Source organism: Falco cherrug, chromosome 4 (assembly GCF_023634085.1).
Source record: "Falco cherrug isolate bFalChe1 chromosome 4, bFalChe1.pri, whole genome shotgun sequence".
Taxonomy (NCBI): Eukaryota; Metazoa; Chordata; class Aves; order Falconiformes; family Falconidae; genus Falco; species Falco cherrug.
In genome coordinates, this window is record NC_073700.1 from 91,983,388 (window position 1) to 92,005,173 (window position 21,786).

General features: G+C 40.4%; 1 protein-coding gene across 11 annotated transcripts in view; it reads left to right on the plus strand.

Annotated features, from left to right (window-relative positions):
* The window catches only part of AMPH (amphiphysin), a 120,766-nt gene extending 99,041 nt beyond the window's left edge, over positions 1-21,725 (plus strand). For 3 of the 11 annotated variants that reach the window (XM_055707240.1, XM_055707245.1, XM_055707248.1), the window contains 8 exons: positions 138-170; positions 1,553-1,603; positions 3,625-3,741; positions 10,256-10,312; positions 14,425-14,574; positions 15,832-16,098; positions 17,907-18,008; positions 20,548-21,725. In XM_055707240.1, coding sequence (XP_055563215.1) covers positions 138-170; positions 1,553-1,603; positions 3,625-3,741; positions 10,256-10,312; positions 14,425-14,574; positions 15,832-16,098; positions 17,907-18,008; positions 20,548-20,655 — 885 coding nt within the window. In that variant the 3' untranslated portion in view covers positions 20,656-21,725. The remainder of the gene's footprint in view (positions 1-137; positions 171-1,552; positions 1,604-3,624; positions 3,742-10,255; positions 10,313-14,424; positions 14,575-15,831; positions 16,099-17,906; positions 18,009-20,547) is intronic. The other 8 variants (XM_055707243.1, XM_055707246.1, XM_055707249.1 and 5 more) reach the window with 4 other exon arrangements.
* Positions 21,726-21,786: the final 61 nt, after the last annotated feature.

Sequence of the window (21,786 nt, forward strand, 5' to 3'; positions counted from 1 at the left end):
ACCCTTAATTTTACTTCTTTCTTTCTTTCTTTTTTGATGTCTGGCCTACATTTTTATTTTGCAAATAAAAATGGTTTTACTCATGTTCTGATCTAGTAAAAAAATGATAATTTGTTCTGATCTTCACTTCTACTTAGGCATCCAGCACAGCATTTAATGGATTTGCACAGGTGAGAAATAACACATTTTGAGATTTATTTTTTTTTCCTGTACTGTTAGGAGGGATTAGGACTGGCTGTACAATTTCAGGAAATCTGTTCTGCATACACAATAGTGTTATACTGACTCGGATCCAAACCTTTTCCTCGGAAATTATTCCTAGGTGTTACTAGAATGGTGCTAATACTCTTGTTATTCTCGGCCTGACTGAAACTAATAGCAAAAATCCTTAAAAAGAACCTTAGTGGGACTTATTTTTTCCTCCTACAAAGACTGATTTAGCTTTTTTATTGTGCTCTTTTGTGGGTTTTTCTCACAATCCCCAAATCCTATAAAGCGTGGTTTCCTCAGTTGCACATACTTTCAGTGTCTCTGTGTGTGTATATATGAGTTTTATTTATTTATGCATCTTGATTTTCATATAAGATATATTTTAATCTGAAAGTTAAACCTAAATTATTCGTTTGTTGCTGTGCTGATGGTGAGACTCTGTATTAGGCATCACAGAGATTCAGCACATGAAGATACCATGTTTATGCTTTTAAATTCCAGGGCTGTGCCAGGATCCCATATTTCAGGTGGATAACCCTTGTTAATTTCCAGCATCCTTTTATAGACTAGCTCATCCACAGCACACCTTGCACACCATGTTAGAAAAGTACCCAAAAAGGCTGAGTGTATACAAGGATTGGAATGAGTCTTCCAGTGCTTAACAGTTCTGTTCCAGAACATTTAAATTAGTAAAGAATCCATAAGGAAGGGGCAAAGCAGAAGGCTGCTACCTCTAATAATTATGGGAAAATGTTTGCCCAGAGGAAATCAAAATTTGATGCCCACACCGCAGTAGAAAAAATTATTTGGCCCAGCAATATTTTGCGAACTAATTGGTTCTGAATGGGCAAGATGTTGGAAAGCATGTCCATTTTTCTATCTTCTTAATGCAGGTAAACTTTTATATGTGTAATTACTATAGTTACTAACTAAATAAAAGCCCAGCATTAAGTAGCTTAGAGCTAGCGTACTCCCCAGGCACGGGCACATGTCATTGCAAAAAAAGGTTGAGTTTCACAACTTAGAAGTGCATTGTGCCTGAAACAGAATCTTTGCAATTCGAATGTATTTAATGAATGGATTTTTTTGCTGCCTTTAATAACATTGAACAGTTTAGAAGTATAGAATATATAACTGAAAAAGAAATGTCTTTCATATTAAGTACGCTTAACTAATAATTATTTTTAATACCTATTCAAATTATCTAAGTCGTCTTATTCTATGTGAATTTACTAATGGCTTTACCTGAATAAACCATTAAAAAAATCAGGTCTTTGATAGACACCTACAAATATCCCATCTCAAGTATTTTTGCATCATTGTTTTTCATTTCTATATCTAGGATACCTCTGCATTTACAGTGCAAGCAAATGAAAATGTGACAGAACATTTGGTAAGTGGTGGCTTTTGCTTCCTTTTTAAATGCCTTCTAAAAAATTGCTCCTTTTTTCCTTTGTACCAAGATATTTTCTCTTTTTTTTGTGTGTGTTTTCTATCCTCTAAATCACAAAATCTTAGCTTTAAAGAGTTGGTAGGTTATACCATTGTAGTTTTAAATCTTTACTAACTGAAAGTCTTTTACAGGGATAGCGTAGAGAAAAAGAAAAGAAAACCAGGTTGTTCTAAGATATGTTTACTTTTCAAAGCTGTAGTCAAACAGTTTGTTCATTTATTGCATTTAGGAAACAAGTATGATAGTACTGTGGTCCAGTGCACAGCTGGTGGTAGTACGTGATGGCTGCTTAAATGTCTCCAGTATTGCTGTAATTTTTTCCACTCTCCACATATTAATAGTAGGCACAGTCTATTTCTAAGGAGTGGAGAATCTGTTTGGGAGTGATCATACTTGGGCAGTTTCTTAGTTTCTCTTACAGTCTTAGGTTAGCCTGGATGGCAGCAGAGTGATAATATTATTTAATGTGGCTTTTGTATAATGCCACTGGTGGTGCTTGTAATTGTGGTTGTTACTGAATATGGTGAGACCGTTTTTACTTGTAGCTGAAAAGTGGTAACTAGTCTGAAGACAGCTTTGTCAACAAGCGACTTGAAGCACATCAATGCAATCTGCGTTATAACATTACCTGTGATTTTAAGCCTGAAAGTTTCTTCCAGTGTTAAACCTCAGGAAACTCATTAGGCATCTTACCTGGGATAAATCTATTTTGTGTTTTTCATTTCAGTCCTATTTCTTCTTTGTGAAATTCCCTAGAGCTGGCATTAATCCATTACACAGAGAGATTTCTGCACAGCACGGTGTAATGAACGTTTCTTTATGCTATGCCAAATCCTGACGGTCTTGTTTAGGCAGACTTCTCTGTACCTTAGTAAAAATCAGTATGCTTAAGGAGTATGTGAAAAAACAAGTGAGAGGCTATGAGTTTTTTTCCTAAAAAATACCAAGGAGGAGAAGATTTTAGTATCTTGAAGAATTTAATGGAAGCTGTCTCTTCATCACAGGAGACCTTCTAGCCAGCTGCCTCTTATCAACTGCAAAGCAGCTAAATAGCTTTTAAGCTTTATATTATGCTGAGCAATTTGTTCATGGCAAATTAATCTACTGGGTTTATTTTATCTGGTTGAGTCAGCCATCTTTATAAATAGAATATGCTGAGCACAGCTTGCAGCTCTCTTGTACACGCATGCATTTGCAAAGCGATGACTCCATTAGAGAACGCACTTTTGCTGTGAGCTGTTTTTGCTATAGGACTGGATGTGTTGCAGGGCTGCTGCTATTTGCAAGGTTCTTTTGGTGAAAAACAAGCTTAGGCCAGAATTTAAAAGGGTGGAAATCCCAATAGTGGGTTGATGAATGGATGCCTTGTAGGTTATTGAGAGCTCCAGAGGGAATGCATTTCAATAAGAAACCAGGGATGATTTTCACACAGCCAAAATTCAAGCAGTCAGTGGTTGCTTTTATGCATATAAAAACTGTTGGAGTCTCTGCTAGTTGTTCTTACATCCACTGGAGGAGGGATTATATTGTCTGAGAACAGGCAGAACTAGGGAATAAGGAATAATTTTAAAAACTCATATTTGAAGCCCAGCATTTGTGCACACAAGTGCCAGTTCCAGCTCTTGGGCTTGCCATCAGTTTCTGGAGCATTTATGAGCAAACTGGGTGCCTTCCCCCCACCTCTATCAACCCTTTCTGTAACTCAGGAGGCCGATGCTTTCTTTCCTTGTGAGGGAGGGATGTAGGACTGGCTTCATTTACATGTAGAACACTGAGCATCAAAGGGCCCTTTAGATGCTGTAAGGCCAAGCATTGCCATCCTCTCCCTGGCAAAACCTGGCAAGACTGAGCCAGAAACAGCACTGTGCCAGGCACAGTTCCCGTTCCCCTCTTCCATCCCCACTATCATGTGCTCCTCAACAATTTTTCCACTGTCTGCTTGAAAATCAATAAAACCAAAGACTGAGGCTGAAGAAGCTCCACCTGGGGAACCCAAGGTCGAGGAAACCCCTGCTGCTGCCGTTGTGGAAAAGGAGGCCATCCCTGCTGAGCCTGCCAAGCCAGCAGAGCAGGCTGTGGTGAGTGACCTGTCCCCCATGCCACCTCCTGGGCCTCATCTGAGCCACCTTTCATCATGGTGAATATGCCTGCTGCATTTCAGCCATCCTTTCCATCACCACCATCCATCCATTGCTGGTTTTCCCAGCGCCCAGCTGTGTCACAGCATGCCTCTCCAGCATGCATCCTCCTTTCAGCCCTAAAATGTCGTTTGTCTGATGTTTGGCATTTTAGACTGAAGTTCAGCTGAGTGATTGTAGATTCACAGAGTGTTTGATTCCAGATGAACTTCAGAAGGGGAAAGAATTGATGCCATTTTTAAATGACATTATTAGCAGTTTTCTCAATTCATTTCAAGCTGATCTGTAAGGACTAAGCCAATGTACATCTTGTATGGTCCTTGCTAGAGCATGAAAATACCAGAAAAAAGTGATTGTAGTATAAATGTATCTACAAGGCTCATGGTTTTGGAAGCCAACTGTGAGCTGAAGAGAGAACTCCAAGCGCCTGTTTGGAGATTTTTGCATGTCAGCATTCAGGAAGCGGTGGGAGAAGAAATGACAGCTCTGCAAGAAGAACAATGCAGGGTATCTGATATTGCTACAAATTAAGAGCTGGTCTGAGGTGGTAGGCATGGGGTTTCTCTACTGGCCAACATCTCTTTTTATAATAGATATCTCCATGAATATCACTTTTATCCAGCTGAGATTCATCTTCTAAATACTGCTGTCAGAAGATCTTGGCAGTGGGTGATACCCACAGGCTAAGAAACCTTGGAGGAAAAATATATCTGTTTTTGTAGGCTGAGTTTTCATGCTTTCCTTGAAACCATAACATATTCAAAGTCTCTAATGAGTGTCTGTTACTGGTAGAATATGCAGAATACTACTGAAAAACTGGACAGAAAAAGAGGTTGTGTTGGGGGTTGGCTCCTGTGCCACAGAAGCCAGTAGAAGCTGTATAGCTGTGCTTTTTGACCATCGAGCACAGTTTGGTGCCATTTTGTGTTCCCAGAAGAACCAGGTTCAGCTTGCTGAGTCACTCCTGGCCTTGGGTGAGTCCCTGTGTATCTTCATCTGCTAGGTAGGGATGATGATACCCAATTTATTATAAAATTAGATGTTTTTCAGTAAGCATTTGATACACTGCCACATGGGAAGCAATATTAAGCTGATGCAGATGTAAATTAGCTGAAGAAAGTGGAAGTAGCTGGTACCTATAAATGTGGCAGCACAGAGCATGGACAGAAGACTTACCAGATATGTAGCATCCTATGAATCTGTCTCTGGAGCTGATCTTCTTTAACATTTTTATTAGTGGCAATGGCTCAGACGCTACAAGCCTAACGGTTTGTATTATCAATGACTCCAGGTTGAGTAGTGTCATTAAACTTAGGGGGATGGCATTAGACCCACTAGTTCTACTCACCAAGGGGAGGCTGGTTATCTGCTGGTGGTGGTAGACCCATGCAAAAGCCACAGGTGGTACTAAGCAAACTTAGTCTTCAGCAGAAAGAAGTACTAGTTTGGTGTGCAAGGTTCTGGAGTACAAATGTAGTTTATTAAAGACCTTCTTAAAGATGAATTGATGAGTTTGCCTGGGTGCTTCCAGCTGTCCATGCCATGGGAGTAAAAAGTGGTATCCAGCACAAACGGTACAAAAAGGCAGGTTGAACTTTATCTGTAGCACCTGCCTAACTAATTCTCCCTTGCTCACATCTTCCTAAAAGAGGATAAATGATTTATTGTAGAAGGAAAGGGAGACAGTGCTTGGTGGCCTGTTCTGGAGGACTTTGAGGGAAAGGGAAGGTAAATGCTTATGTTTGTCCAACCCTTTCCATTCTCCATGTATGCGAATAGCATTGAAAATGCAATAGCATTGCAGCTATGGAGGGAAGCAGTCCCCTTGTGTTCCCCAGGGCTATGTTTAGGGTTTAATTCTGGTTACACTTATGTGTGAAAACACAAAATTATGCATGAATTTTGAGTATTTATATAATTTTCTTTAATTTTTCTTTTGTTCCACTTGTTCCACACTGGAGCAAGTGATTTCAGGATCATCCCATTCTAGTAAAAGAACTGAATGAAGAAAGCCCCATGGTCTCTGGAGACCAGGCTCTCCCCTTCCTGTGTGTTTTCTTTTCCATTGATATAAATCCCTGTAATAACTTGTCAACTCTATAGTAAGCCAAATATTTAAATTGCCTGTCTGAGGCACATTGTTTTGTCGAACTCTTATCCAGAATGCCTCATGTCTAGTCAGAGTAAAATTGATAGTTTGGAATAAAGAACGAGGGAGGGGAGGTGGAGAGAGGATGGATGGGAAATCAGTCATTGGTCTGGAGCTCTCCTGTTCCCATGAGTGAATGCAGGGAATAATGTGGAAGAACACATACTAATGAAAGTGAAAAGGTGGTTTTACTTTGATCTGTAAGGATTTACTGGAGGAAAAGAGTTGTAAGAGAAGTTCACCATTTTTCTAAAAGGAAGCCAGCTCCTATTTGTCTCTCACTAAGACAAAGCAATGTTCTGAAGCCAGTTGCACATCTTAAGCACTAATTAAATGACAGGCCGTGGCTGCAGCCCCATGCGTCCTCTCATCAGCCGGCACGACCATTTTAGATGATTGGTTTTGCTTCCTGACTGTCCACAAGAAGTTCTGGGTCCACGGTCTGTCAGCCGAGACACAGGACTGCAAAGCTGTTGGGACAAAGGCAGGGAGAAACAAGTGCAAGAGCCAGGCAATTTAAGAGCAATCCAGGAGCAAGACCATAGGCGTTAAAGAGAAGTTAAACCGTTTTGATTAGGTTTGTGCTTGGGTTTCTGTTACTTTTTGAGTATGAAATTGTCCTTGCTAATTTGGGAAAATAAGGTAAAAGTGCTGATTTTGAAAATGTCAGAATTGGAGTTATTCTGCATTTGGCTCTGAGGGGTTGTTATTTCAGGGAAGGGCTTTCCAGGACTTGTAAAGAAGAGTTTTGAAGATTAGGATTAACGATAAATATGATCAAAGCTAAGGAAAAAGTACACTGAGTTGCAGATGAAAACGTATCATTGCTTGACAGCAGTGCTGCATTTGTTTGCTTTTTGAATGACAGTTTACTTTAAAAGTGGACTTGTAAAATGTTGATAGATACTTTCTTACTGGAAATCTTTTACTGAGTTCAGTGACCTCCAGTTTGGAGTGACAGCTACTAATCAATTTAATTTTTCTCTGGTAAGTTTCCTGTCACACCTCATTAATCCCAGAAATTTGAGGTATGCATTCTTCATTGTAGCAGCTTCACATTAAATTTTCTGGTAGGGTTTCCATTTAAATCGGGGAGAGAATGGTCCAGGGAGTAGGGTACCACTTGCCGGCCAGGGAGTTCTGAATTCAGTTAGTTGCTGTTTCATAGTCTCCCTGAACAAGTTTGCCAAGACTTCATAGCCAGAGCTCATCAGAATTGCTGCCTGGGCTCTTGTAACCTATTTTTCTCTTGGTCTTTCAGGTCTCAAATGCCATAGAGCAAATAAAGTTTTTGTTAGTAGCTGTCAACAGTTGATCTTTTTTGAGGAGGAGATAAAATGTTTGGTAATTAAAGGGAGAGAATGACCATGTGCACCAACAGAAGCAAAGTTAACCATGGTAAAAAGCCCTTGCATGGACTTCTGCACAGCAAAACAGTTGTATCCTTATTTCCGTAGCATCCCCAAAGGCAGCTGTAAAATCCATAGAGTACAGTCTAAGAGATATAATGCATTAACCGCTGATCTATTACTTTTTCAAATAATACTACCCCTTTCACCACATCATGTTTTCACATGCAAAGAAAGATGACATGAGGACATTATAATAAAGTGAAAGCTTGTGAAATCTTATTGCCCTTTTTTCTTCTCCTACATGTGAGACATAGCTCAGAGATCAGCTTTTTGACTTCCATTATGCTCATTAGTTTGGAAAGAGCCTTTCAGCGCTTTGGGTCTGATGCCTGCCTGGGCTGGGCTCTGATGTTCTCCCGTTAAAGCAGTCAAACACTCAGCTAAATACTGTGGTTTTCAAAGCTGTGTGTAAGCATATATGAAACTACCTCCTGATAAGCTCTTTGCAGACACTGAGCAAGTACAGCTGAGCCCAGAAAACAGCCTGCAGCTTTGAGGGTATCTCATTGTGGTCAAATCCCACTGTAAGTACAATTCACGATGCCCAAATGGCAGAGCATGTTATTTGGGAGAGCAATACAATGGTTAGATACAGAAGAGCAGTCAACTGTTTCCAAATTCTGAGCGTGCAGCTAAGTGCAGGTGCAAAGATGGAGCATGAGGCCATTAAAAGTACATAGCTCTTGTATACAGGAGAGAACTGAATAGTGTCATTCTGCTGAAGTCTGCAGAAGCAGATTTTTCTCTGTTTATGGGACTGAACCATTACTTACATGTTTTTTCAGTCATCTTTTTTACATGAAAGCCTAGCTTTCATGTCCTAAAAATGGTACATTTCATGCTACTGTGCCTCACTTCTTAAACCCCACCATCCACAAAATTCCAATTTCCAGCTAATAAAAAAACAAAAGCAAAACCCCACTAATTTGACTAGTGCACAATAGTCAATTAACTTTGGGAAGTCCCAAGCTTTGGGAAGCAAGGGGAGCACTCCTTACTTTCCTCTTTCAAATCAAAACTGTGCTTTCAGTCAGCCTTGAAAACAGTCCTCATTTAAAAATATGTATATGTATATATTAGATTCTTCTGCCAGGAGGCCCAAAGCTGGGCTGATGGGATTCTTACCCGAGAATATTGCTGGAGTATTATTAAGAGAAGGGCACAGTCTGGCATGTTTCTGATTATAAAGTGCAGGATAATGCTCATTTCTGAAGGCAAATAGACTTGTAAATGTAGCTGATGGCAGAAAATCAGCACTTTTTAATAGTAAAAGGAAAGGCATCTATCTGCCAACTTGCAGTTGGACGTAAAGCTGTTATTGGCAATAGAAACATTTGTGTACATCTCTGCAACATACTGTAAAAAAAAAAAAAGGTGAGACTTCTGTGGGTGACTCATATGTACAATGCTACAGTAAGAAATAACTATATTTTGCTGCATTTGTCTTTTCTGTTTAAGACCCTTCACAGTCTCCTCAAACTTACTATAAAATCAAGGACCCCATGGCAGAGGCTTGGCAGGTTCAAAAAAAGAAAAGAATTAATCATTAAAAAAAAGGTTATATAATACTGTAATTTTAATGGGATAAAGCTGTGAGAGGTTTCTATGGAAACACCGCTGTCAGCAGCTGCCTTGCCCTGGCATCTGGACACGTTTGGGGCTTATGAGATGACTGCCGGTGATACTAGAAGGTTAGATAAGAAAAAAACATGAGTGCTACGAAGTTTGGCTATAACTGAGCATCCTTTTATTAAAAAATAAACATGGAACCATTTCAACTGAAACTTGTAGAAATTTTGGAGTGACAGTTGTGGGCATGAATGCAGTTAGCTGGAGCCTGAGTACTGGAGGTCTCCTAATTTCTGATTGCTAAAGCAGATGGTCCAATCTACCATGCCAATACCTACATTTGCATAACTTTCTTGACACGTAGAGCTCTTTTGAAAGATCTGACCTAGCTGTGTTTGCAAAACAGCCTCAAAATTTATTAGCAAAGTGGATTTCTGTAATGGAGTTTTGATTTGTTTTTCCTTAGCAGAGAGTCTTTAGAAATAGCCTGTGTCTGCAGGGAGTCAAATCCGAACAGAAAAAAAGCACTTCCAACTGTTTCAAACAGGCTTGAATTTGAGTGGTTTTGACTGTTTACCTTCTGTATAAAAGGACCTAATGTTAAACGGCATCTGTGCTCTCAAAAGTACTGTTTGGGGGGAGCCCACTACCATTCAGTGCACTTGATCCCTTGAGCACCAAATGGGTGTCAGATTTGGAAAACCACTGATACGTCTAGTTTTTTAAATGTCAGGCACCTGCTGCGTGTACCACTGAATATGGACCTAGAGAAAGGTGATTCTGCAAAAAAAGATGAACTTTGTGACCCACCTCTTTTGAACAGCCCCTTTAAAAGTGTTGCAGTCCAACATGAGTGGAAGAAGCGTTTTAGAAAGTTTACCTTGAAACTGGTGAGTTGCAGGGGCAGCAGCAGGATATAATGGGAACAGTTTGACTCTTAAGTGAGAGAAATTTGAGCTTGCTGGAAGCTGCAGGGTCAGCAGTGTTGTGGGTTGGTGCTTACTACAAACTTCTTCAAAGCTGGTGCTGTTACAAGAATACTGATAATGAAAGTAAATAGTCCTTACCACTTAGAGCGTGATGATGGTGACATATATAAATGGTTTTATTTGTTGGGTTTTAGGTTATAACTACTTTTATTTCAGACTATATGTGGCAGTACAAATCTTTCTGCTTTGCTGTATAGAATCCCATTTAGTCCCAGCCATTCATTTCACTGCATCCCATACATGCTGTGCTTCCATTAAGCTTGATTCATATCAACTTCTCCGCATCCATTGCCTCAGCATGAGTAAGGTGATGACCATATTTCCTCTTTATACAGGACAGTGTCGAGGCAGGGGATAAGGAGACAACTGGACTTGCTGAGAAAGAAAGCAAGGTACCTATGATCAGCCTCAAGAGCGTGGTTGTGCTTTAATATCGTTCAGAGAATCATGGCAGAAAGTAAATTTCTCATTTGCATGTCATCGATATGCAGGCCAATATGATGCAGTTGTGACCTAGCTGCAGTATGTATTCTAATGCTGCACAGATGTATCTGCATCTGCAGTATATATTCTAACAGCAGAGTGTCTCTCGTTCAGTGCAGGGCCTGCCTTAGAAACTGCCTGTTGCAGCGGTATAGAGTGTTAAATATTTCAGGACAGCAAACTAAGCAGCTCTGTGGTAGAATGTATAATAATAAAAGGTATAATGCTGTTTCTATTGACATTTGGAAATATGTTGCATAATACTTTTTACACTTTCCATAAATGTGTTTGCCTAGCCTTCCTTGCAAAAATCTTATGCATAAAATGCATAAAAAGAAAACCAAAACAAATTAAAAAAAACCAACCCGGCTTTGATTAATCATTTTTTCCTAGCACAACATGCCCTGAACTGAAACATATATGTGAAAATAATCATGATACAAGTTTGTTTGCTAAAGCACAAATCTTATGTCAAGTTAGATACAGTTAAAATCAAATTACAAAGCATCGGAAAAGCTCAATGACATACGTTAAGCTGCGCATGTGTGGGCTGGAATGATTGTGTCTTGCTTATATTTCTTCAGGGGTGATAGAACTACTTGGTCTGAATCCTTCCATGATAATGTGAAACTATAACGTGTTCAAAGAGGCACAGGGAGCAGTAGCAGAGGAATGGGTACATAGTAAATGCAGGGATAGGGACTGAGAAAGGTATTGTAACTCCTAGTTATTCATCACTTAGGATTTGTATCTGGAGGTGCTGACAACCTCCAGTTTTGCTGTTACTGGTTTTGGTGCCACAATGTATACAAAAACTGTGAACTGGTCTCCACGCATGTTGGTTTCAGAACATGGGAAGTCCAGCTGTCCCAGCTGGGGTTTGTTAGACCCCTAGAATCTCCTAGAGTTGAGAATATAACTATGGCTCCAGGATATCCCAGTTTTGCTGGGAAGTGAGCTGGGGACTCACTGGTGCCATACTCCTTAACAGTGTTGCCACATCCACGTAGAAATCAGTGGAATTACACTAGCAAGAAAATATAGGACAGGAGTAGTAGATCTAGCCCAGATCGGTGTTGACACAGTGCAAGAGAGCATTGTGTTGCTTCTCTAGCATTGGCTTGGCACTGCTATTAAGTCCTGTCCAAGAAGAAACACAGAAGAAGTTCCTCACTATCCTGGGAGCACCAAGGCTAAGTCTTTGAAATCTTTCCCCTTTTTCTAATACCACTTGTCCTTATAAAGTTGAGGTCTCTTACCTGGTGAGTTTGACCCTGTGTTCTGTTTAAAACAGCAGTGTTATGGTATGCAGAAGAGCTGCCGTAGGGGGTCAAGCTATTTGCTAAGCTAATATCTGACCTTCAGTGGGGGGTGATCCCTTTGCATAACAAATTACCCCAAAAGTCTTCCAAGACTTAGCAAGCAATTGATGTATTCCCTAAAGCATGATGGTTAGTTCCTCTTGACATCATATTAGCTAGCTTAGCTGCAGTTATAATCAACTGTCATAAAAATTACCCAGTCCCTTTCTAAATCCAGCCGTGGGGTGAGATCTTCGGTTCTGGAGAACCGGCATAGCTCAGGGAGCTCCTCTGACAGACCCCCAGCAGCAGGCTCAGCACCCCTCCATCTCCTTTCCCTGGGCTCATTCTTGCCGCTGCCCAGTCTGCGGAACTGTGTTGAGCTGACAGCAACATTAACGGGAGGAGAGTGCGACCGTGTGAATCGGCTGCATCCCGGGTAAAGAAGCATTCGCTTCTGCCCAATTAAAACAGTCAAGTGGTTCTTCTATCGCAGCCCTCATTGTACTGGGTGACCCTTTCTTTGTCCCCGGTGTGGCTGGTGTAGTGGGACAACTGTCTCAATTTAAATAATACTGCTAGAGATAGCTAATTTGGCATACTATTAAGACAGTCTAATATTATTGGTGACCTATGGAAATGAGATCTGTAGGATTGGTTTTAAATATGAAGTAAGGTAATACAGGTGACTATGAAAGTAAGTGGTTCACCATAGCTGGGTATTAATTCAGTGGAATGAGCCTCCCTCATTTTTTTTTTTTTTTCCTTCCCCCCCCCCCCCCCCCCCTACTATATTTGAGGCTGATAGGGAGGTTCATTCTGTGCTACCCTACATGCATTTTTGTGAAAGCTTTTTTTAATCATCTAGCTTGCATTGGTTTTGTACGCTAAGAAACAAGAGCACATGATTATGCAATAGTGAGCTGTGGTATACATTCAGTGACTCATGGCTACAGGCCGTGAGAGTGTCACCCTCTCACTGCGGGGCGTTTGATAACTGATTCATGTAAATTAGTATTCTCCTCCTTAGTGAAATAAAATGGGCTATACAAATCCAATAAAAAGAAGAGAAGTGTTGATCCTAATCACAACAGACAGCGAGATCGATTTCTGTAGAATGCTGTTAGAAGCACATGGTATAAAATCCATCTAATATGCGCTCTGTTCCCCCTCTTTCCTACTAACCTCTTCCAGGGCTTTTTACACTCGTCATTTATTTGAATATCTTCTTGGGTCAAGGCTGCTAAAATTGGTAATACTATGAATGGCAGGCTTGCGTGCCTTGCAAGTCACGGAAGAACATGTCAACGTCCGTCCATGTCTTTTGGTGTTACTTCTTTTTATGATAGAGCATCCTTCATCAGCAATGTTTTCAATTTATACTAAAGCTTCTCCAGTGATTTCTACAAAACCCTGTAGTACTTTCTGCCTTCAAGGTCTCCAGAAGAATTTCTTTCTCACATCAATTAATAGCAGTAGATAGGAGTAGTGCTGAATATTAGCTATTGCTAAAAAATAATGCCTGAAGAGTGCCCATGAACAATTGTAGGTAGGTCAAGTTGAGGTCAGATAGCTGAGTTAGCCTCATCTGTGGAGGAAAGGTCAAACCGAGGAAACAAAGAGCATCAGGCTGTTAACTGGAGATCAGAGGTATTTCTGCTAACTGTAGCTTGACATTGGTACCCAGAAAACAATTTTTCTTCAGTGTTTTTACTTTGTACTGGTGATAACTGCTGTACGTGAAAAATTCCATGTTGAAGTTAATTGGATTAACAGAATAAGTGTTGTCAATTACCTTCTACCCTCCAACCCTTAAGATCAATCCACTGTAAGTATATGTCCTATATGCTACTGTAAGCATATACCAGTATATACCAATACAAATGTTAGGGTGACAGGTAAATTAGAACAATAGTCTCTTCTAAATGAAGGATTCAACACTGATCTATAGGCAGACACTTTTCTGTCAGCCTTTCAAGAACTGGAACAAAACATGCATTAACTTTTCAGCGTGGACTGATTACAAATGGTTCAGTTGTACCCAGACTGAATGGGTTTCTATGTATGTTTCTTTTTTTTTTCTATACTGACCTAGCTATATATCTTTATGGTTGGGGTTTTTTCTGATATCTGATGGAATCTCAAGATTTCTGATCTTTATCCAGCTGTAGAATATATTTTCTTCTGCTGATACAGTCCAATTTGCAAGTTTCTTTATTAGAAAGGAGTGTGTAATTAAGGCAATATTTTTGAAGTCGGCTCAGATCTAGAGGTAGGTGACAGTAGCTGGAGAAGGCTTGGAGTGTCTTCCCAAGAACAGACTTCACCAGCAGGGTACTGTGGACACCTGGACAGCTTGCAAGCTCCTTCTTCTCAGCAAAAACCTGTGGTGAATTTCTTCCACCATACAGCTTGAAAGCAAGAGAAGGGAAAAATACTAGCACCTTGGCAAACCGTTACTCCACTAGCAACACCTGAGGACTCTAAGTGGTGCCTTAGTGAGGTTTCATACATGTCCCTCTCCCACCTGTTAACTTCCCTGCACAAGCTTGCCCCTGGCACTGCTCTCCCCCACCCAAATCAGGAGGAAACCCAAGTGCAACCAAGGCCGTGTGTTGGTACCACCCAGGGAGGCCACAGAACAGAGGCTGGTCCATGGTGTCTTCAGCAGATATCCAGAACTGCTATCCTGAAAGGTCCCTCCCTCCTGTTGTCTGTAGGTGGTACCTGTCACCGAGGGGGCTGCGGCAGCAGAAGACGGTGTGGCTGTGGCAGCAGGAGCTGGTGATGGCACTGCTACCACTGAGCAGGAGGGTGTTGCTGAAGGTGACAAACCTCAGGGAGAAGAAAAGGAGGCTGATGTGTCTCAGGTGACTCGTGTCGGTGCATGGGAGAGCATGTTAGGGGAATTGGGACAGATTCAGCAGCCCGAGAAAGGCAAAGCTGCTGTAGTTCTGTGCCGCCAGGTCCAACAAGTACAAAGGCTGAGGCTCTCCTGGGATAGCCCTGGGATGGGCCCACACAGGTTATCACTTCTGAGTCCTTAATTTGGCCTGTGCTTGCCTTTGTGCTGCAGTGCTCCCCTGAGCTTGTGGAGATGGGACTTGATGCACTGATGGCTCCTGTGATGGGCCTGGGAGCAGCATGGGCAGCACATTGTTTGGGCTCCTGCTGTTGTCTCTCTGTGGTCCTCTGTGGAGATGAGCTTTACCACATAACCTAACGGGACTTTCAGGAGAAATAGGCAAAGAAAGTAACTGATTTTTCTTGTCCCCTGGCACCATGTCCTATCAATAGCGTTACTTTGTTTTATTTAAATCACGGTGGTCAAGCTTTGTATCTGCATCTGGCTGCTGCCTTCTGCAACCTCTGAAGAGCTGGGGAACAGCTCCTACAGCAGCTCCTGCAGCTGATCCTGCAGCTGGGCAGCCAGTTGCCACCTCCTGTCATTGCATGTTTTATTTCTTCTCTGCACCAGGATAGGATGGTCAGGCAGAGGATCAGTTAACATGTTCTTTTCAGGTTGGATGCTCCAACAAGTTTCATTAAATGCTTTTTCTCCTAGGCTTCACTGTTGGTCAGATGCTACCTCCTTAGTCTTTTTGCTTTCTCTGCTCCCGATTACATTGCTGTAAATCAGGAGAAATCCCTGCAATCAGGCACAGAAATGGGTCATGTTTCCTTCTTTCATCACCTTTATATTGCTATTATCCTGCTGATTTGAATTCCCAAAGAAATACAGGACAGTGGCTCCTGGAGCTTGGGTGTACCCAAACCCACCCAAAGTTGAAAGCAGAGTGGAGGAGAAAGGCCTGTTAATTCCCATGCACATTGAAAATTAAACCCAAACTATCTGCAGAGTATTTTTATTACTTTCTGCAATGATTTGTGTCAATACAGAAAGTAGACTTAGGAGGACTAAGGGGAACAGTGAAAACAAGGAAGGGATTACTCCTTTATATTCTTGCACAAGTACTGTTTTCTGTCTTAATGTAAGAAGCCACTGTGGAGAAGAAAGAAATCCTCATTGCCATATATGCCTTGTGCAATAAACAAACAATTGTGTTTTCCTGCTTGGAATAAAGTACTAAATACTCTTGTGGTGCTTTTTTGCTTTTTTCCCCCAGGAAAAGGTCAGCAGCATCCCTTCAGTAGTAATAGAGCCAGCATCAAACAATGAAGGGGAGGGAGAAGAACACGAAGTTGTTGTGAACGAGTCCAAAGATGCCTCAGCAGAGATGGGCACTCAGGGCACTGACGCTTCTCCCAGTGAAACTCCCCAAGCTGGAAGCGAGCAAAAACCTGCTGAAGAAATCCAGGCTGCACCTTCTCAAGATCAGCCTGTTGTAGCAGAAGAAGCAGCTTCTGCAATGCCACCTGGCTTTCTCTTTAAGGTATGCTTCTTCATTCTTCTTTTAGACATCCCTTCAGATCTAGCTTCTGTGGATGTGTCTGTCTGTGCAGGTAGTGTGATGATTTCTTGTGGCCAAAGGATGCTTAGTTTAACAGCCAGGCATATGCACACACAGATGCACACAAACACAGCTTTCATGTTGCATTGTTGCTTCATACGTGAAGTCTGACAAGATACGTTTTCTGCACGCCATTGTTGCTGTGCATATCCTTATGTAGCTGTAAGACTCTCTGAAGCGCAAGAACCCTTTCATCTCACCAAATTACTACTGAAAGTTAATATATTGAAAAAAACGGCACTGCCACAGAGTTAGTCAGCAATATTGTACAATATATGCTAATTATATATCTGATATACTAACAATGTATTTGATCTTTAAGGTCCCTTCCAACCCAAACCATTCTATGATTCTGTGAATATTAAAAAATTGGCATTTTTCTGGCCTGAAAATCTATAGTGGAAGTTCTGGTTCTGTTGAAACCCATGGGACTTCTACAACTTATGGTAATGAAGCCAAAATGTGTTTCTGTGACTTTAGTAATACTATAATTATAAACTGTTGGGATAATCAAACAGAAAAGTTTAATGAGGCATAAGAGAAATTCTCTCCTTGGCTGGCAAGACCCCTAGGGTTTCCTGGTTCACAAAGTTCTTTGATAATGCGTCTCACTTTAGAATCATTGAGCAGCAGAAAAGCTCCTTGAGGATGGATGAACTTTACATGCTTCCTATTATAATTTGCACAGTTCATACTAATTAGTCCCATAGCACTCCATAAGTATGCCATTCTTCTTGGTCTTTTCTCATTGCTCAATATTTTCAGCAAACTTTTGAGAATAACATTAAGGTCAGGGTGAACAGTATCACACAACTCTGACTCAGACATGCTGATGTAGTTCATCTTTTGTTTTTCATCACGGTCTCTTGGGTCAGACATAAATAAGGAGAAGTAGAATACATGCCTGCCATCTGGTTCTTGATGCCATTTTCTTTCATTATTGCAGAGTTACCATGGACCTGGCTGTGCTTTGAGAAAGTTAGAATAGCATCTCTCTTAAGGAGGTAGAACCATTTAGTTAAAATTATCTGTTCACAATGACATGGTGATCCTGCCAATGTTTTAATAATCAGCCCTTTGAATGACAGGTATTTTTGGCATACCCATCTGCCCAGAAAGGGAGCTCTTTCCACAGCAAGCATTAAGTAGGGTTCCTATTACTTGTCTCTGATCACTTGTTGAAATGGGCGCTGTACGTCCCACTCAAACTTCTATGGACATTTACAGCAAGAGTAATATCCAGTGGCCACAAGAAAAGAATGAATGAGAGTGAGCCTGAAATATCAGTTCCTGGGAGCCTTTCCCAGTTTTATTTGCAAAATCCTGCCACCCCTTTCTCACATTTCATAGTGATAGTGGGGAATGAAAGCAAGTTCCTTACACAGAAGGAATAAGGGTGCAGGACTTGTCTGAGAGGCAGGAGTTGTGTGGTGTTGCAGTATCATCTGTCCTTGAAATACTGTAACCTTGGGAAAGGATCTTAGGTTTCCTTTGGTACTCTCAGAAAGACTTACTTAAGATGTCCCTGCTTCCAAGGATATGAACAGAAAACTTTGACATGACTCAATGTCAACATTAATGATTTGACTGTACCTGTCTATAGCCATATGTTTGCCTAAAAAAGGCACGTGATTTTTATTTTTTATTTGCAATAAAGATTTAACAGACAATTTTGTTGAGAAATGTCTCCATTTAGATCGTGTCTGTATGTTTGGTGTTACTTTCTTCAGGTTGAAGTTCTACATGATTTCGAGGCAGCTAACAGTGATGAGCTTAATTTAAAGCGAGGAGATATTGTACTAGTAATTCCTTCCGAGACCACAGCTGATCAGGTAAAAGCACATGATTCTTTCTTTTGCTTACATTTTTCTTTTGTCTCACCTTTTTGCTCACAGATTATAGCTAATGGGAATGTTATTCAAAATATCATTACTGTTAGAAAACGTGAAGATTTTAATTTTGTCTATTGTACTTGGTTTCATTTGAGACTAAATGGCCCAGCTGGTTACTGGTAAAGTCCCAGATCTATGCTGCTAGCAGGATCTGACCTCAGCATATTTTCTAGGGCTTTTTTAATGCTACTTTGTACTGGATTTTATACAGGCACACATGCACACAAAGATTTAATATGGAATGTGACTTAGAAATTGTGCATGATGTTGCTATATATCATAGTGTCTTAACATTGGAGTAGAATTGATTATGTGGTCCGTAGATGTTTGGAGTTTTTACATGTGGATTTGGAGAAATAACACAAATTCAGCCATTGAGGGCACTGAGACTGCACACAAATTGTGCTGTCCTACAGCCAAGGTATGGAGAGGTGCTGCTTGTGGGCATCTGTAAGTGCCAGTAGTGTTGGTGAAAAGTCTCCCATTGATTTGGGGGTTGAGAGGTAGGGGACTGAATCCTGACTAGTCAGGTAGCTAAGAGCACTGATCTGAATGAAAAGTATTTCTTAAAATAGGTCTAAATACTAATGCCCTAAGTCTATATGAGTTCTAGGAACTGTTAGAAGTTGTTTTGATGGTTGATGCTGTCCAAAAGTAGGTAATAACCAGTGTTCATCATCTCAACTGAGCTTTCTTTTAATATGAGAGATAAGTAACTGAGGGGTGGGGTGATTTTTTGTTTATTTTGTTTTTTTAGAATAAAAGATTTTTCTTTCACGAGGGAGCTTTGATCTTTTCGTAGGGGTAGATTCTGTTATCCTTATTCAAATTGTGCTGCATCTTACCTCATGGGTAGTTCAACTGATTTTATTATCAGTATTTGCAGAAAAAGACACTGCTGTAAGGATAGCAAAATCTGCTCTCTGTCTTCAGTCTGTTTTTCTTAGGATGTTATGTATTAAACACGCTTAGTCTTCACTTGGTGAATCCACGAAGTATATTCTTCTCCTGTGGTGTGAGTTGAAATAGCATTAGCATTAATTGGAGTAAATTGTGTGCAATGATGGAGAAAATAAACCTTTATGTATTCCTGGTTTTGAAACCATTGTGGTCATATCTTTATTACTCAGTACATATTTGCCCTTCATGTTTAACATCACCATAAAGCTTCATCTTTTTGTCTTTTGCCAGATACTTTGTTGATTTATATAGAGTCTTTTTATCTTTGTTATTCTTTATCCTCCTTCAAACTTGACCTGTCTAAAACTATAATTCTAATACAGCTGGTAACATCAGCCTGTGTTCCCCATCCAAAGCAAAACTGTCCCACCCAGTGGCTTTTTTCCATTAGTCTTCAGTTGAATTTTTGTCCAGTAAAAACTATTCATTCCTTTCTAGTCTGTGCTGCCTGTGCTAGAAGGCTGTTGTTCCTCTCTTCTTTCTCTCGGATATTCCACACTTTTCTAAAACATGTCCCCAGTTACATATACCCAGCCAATGACATGCATAAGCTGTATCTGCTTTAATGATGCTTATTTGGGGGCAGAGAGCCAGTACACCACCACACGCAGCCACTGAGCAATCGTGACTCAGTGGTGTACATGAAGATCTGTTCAAGCTACTCTGTCTCCTTGTGTGCTCTTTGTGCAATAATAACACGGCAGCATTAGAAATTATGTTTGTTGTGGCTTTGCTCTGGCTCCTGTTCTTAAAAAGAACAAGGCGCGGGGTTACTGAGATGAGAATAGATCAATCATTTTTAAAAATACCGGTTTTATTGTATTCCAGGTAGAATCGATCACACTTAAGGGAACCCCGCACTTTCCAATAAGAAATCTCTTTTGATTGCTTGGACTGCTGGCGATTTGTTTGCAGTTTTGCATGCCAAGCTCTAGTTTAGGCTTCCAGCTTTTTTTTTTTTTTTTTTTTTTAATAATTGCATATTAACTAAGTTAGAGTTTCTAGAGATAGTAACTCCAGAGACTGCAAGAACTGTTATTTCTTCTGACTGCCAATATATGGATGAGAGAAAGGAACCCTCGGGGGGAAAATTCAGATTGAAAACTGGGTTTTTTCCCCCATTTATGGTATTGTGTAATGTTTCTGGCCCACTGCTATGCTCTTACTGCACAAGTGCACTGATATGATTGTGGCAACTTTGAAAAAAGTCTCAACAGAGATTTGCATAAATGCAGATCTGCTGTAATGCTGGATGACCTGGAAGACTGATTACCCAGTTTTGAGTTCAGCTAGGGGTTAGATGGGCTAAAGGCCATACAATATGCTCACAGTCACTCAGTCTCACAAAAGAGTGGTCTGGCAAAACAGAGCAAATGGTCTGTGCAAAGTCAGAAGCTGCTTTTTAACCAGAACACTGAATCTTTTAGCCATGTGACTCTGAAATGTCTTCAGGTCCGAAGTTTGTAGCAAGGAAGAGGGGAGACCTGAAGTTTAAGAGACTCTATCTTTTTCCTTGCAGGAGGCTGGCTGGTTGACAGGCATTAAGGAATCCGAGTGGCTTCAGTACAGAGATGCAAATAGTTATAAAGGACTTTTCCCAGAGAACTTCACACGCCATCTGGAGTAGTTCTCTGCTGAGGCAGATGAACGTGGTATGAAGCTCAATCAGTAGGTTTTTAACCTCTTTGAAACACAGGAGCCCACCTTTTTGTAGTTTCAACTGTTGAGGGTTTACAGACAGGCGCCAGACAAAGCTTGTTGAAACATATCAAAATGAGCATGAATACAAACAGTTAAGCTAGCAATTTCTGAAGCGGTACATTGAAAAATAAAATCAAATAAAAAAGAAATGTCCTTATTTGTTCACACGTACGTGGCGACAGGTTTGTTTGTGCTTTGTCAGAGCTATGGTGATCCTGTATTTGGTCCTTTCCCATGAAATCTGAAATTAGCTTCCTCAATACCAAAACCTTAACTTCTCTGCACTAAGTGTATTGTATTGAGTTGCACTGCAGAAGATTTAATCAGTTATCCTGTAGTAATGAGGTCAAACTATTATAAGTTTCATGTGTTTAAAAAAATAATTAACTACTGCAACATTTTTCAATGTTATTTTTGGACATGCATAATATATATACACACAAGAATTTCTATGTGTATATATGACTGCATATGGATATATATGCATTTTGACGACATCATCGTAGTTCTTTGGCTGTGTAGTATCATCAGTACATGCATTGCTCTTTCACTGTCTGGCATTACAGGAAATGGTTTTGTTCCAAAGCAAAACTAGCTGCTCCATTGCCAAAACATGATACAGTATCTGTGTTTGTAATGTGAAATTTTCATTCTGAGATGATGAATAACATCATGTTCAAAGCTGCTAAACCTTTGAGAAGGCATGGCTCAGTCTCCTCTTCCAGCTGCGGTAGTTACAATGAGATAATCTGGAGGGGGAGCTGTTATGATGCTAATCTATACTTTTTTATTTAATTGGCTGGATAAATTTTAAAAAAGAAACAGAACTAATCTCTGAGAAGAAATAAACACAATATATTTTCACTATATGTATTTATGCAGTGTACCTTCACAGATCCTTTTAAAATAAGATATATAATGTATCCTGTATCAAAAAGTCATCTGTAACTTATGTTTTCCAGTGCTGTGTCATTAAAAATAAACCTCTGATCCAAAGAAGCTGTTTTCATCTGTGGTGTTTTTGAAGTTTTGTAACACTGAAGTCTGTATAGTTGAT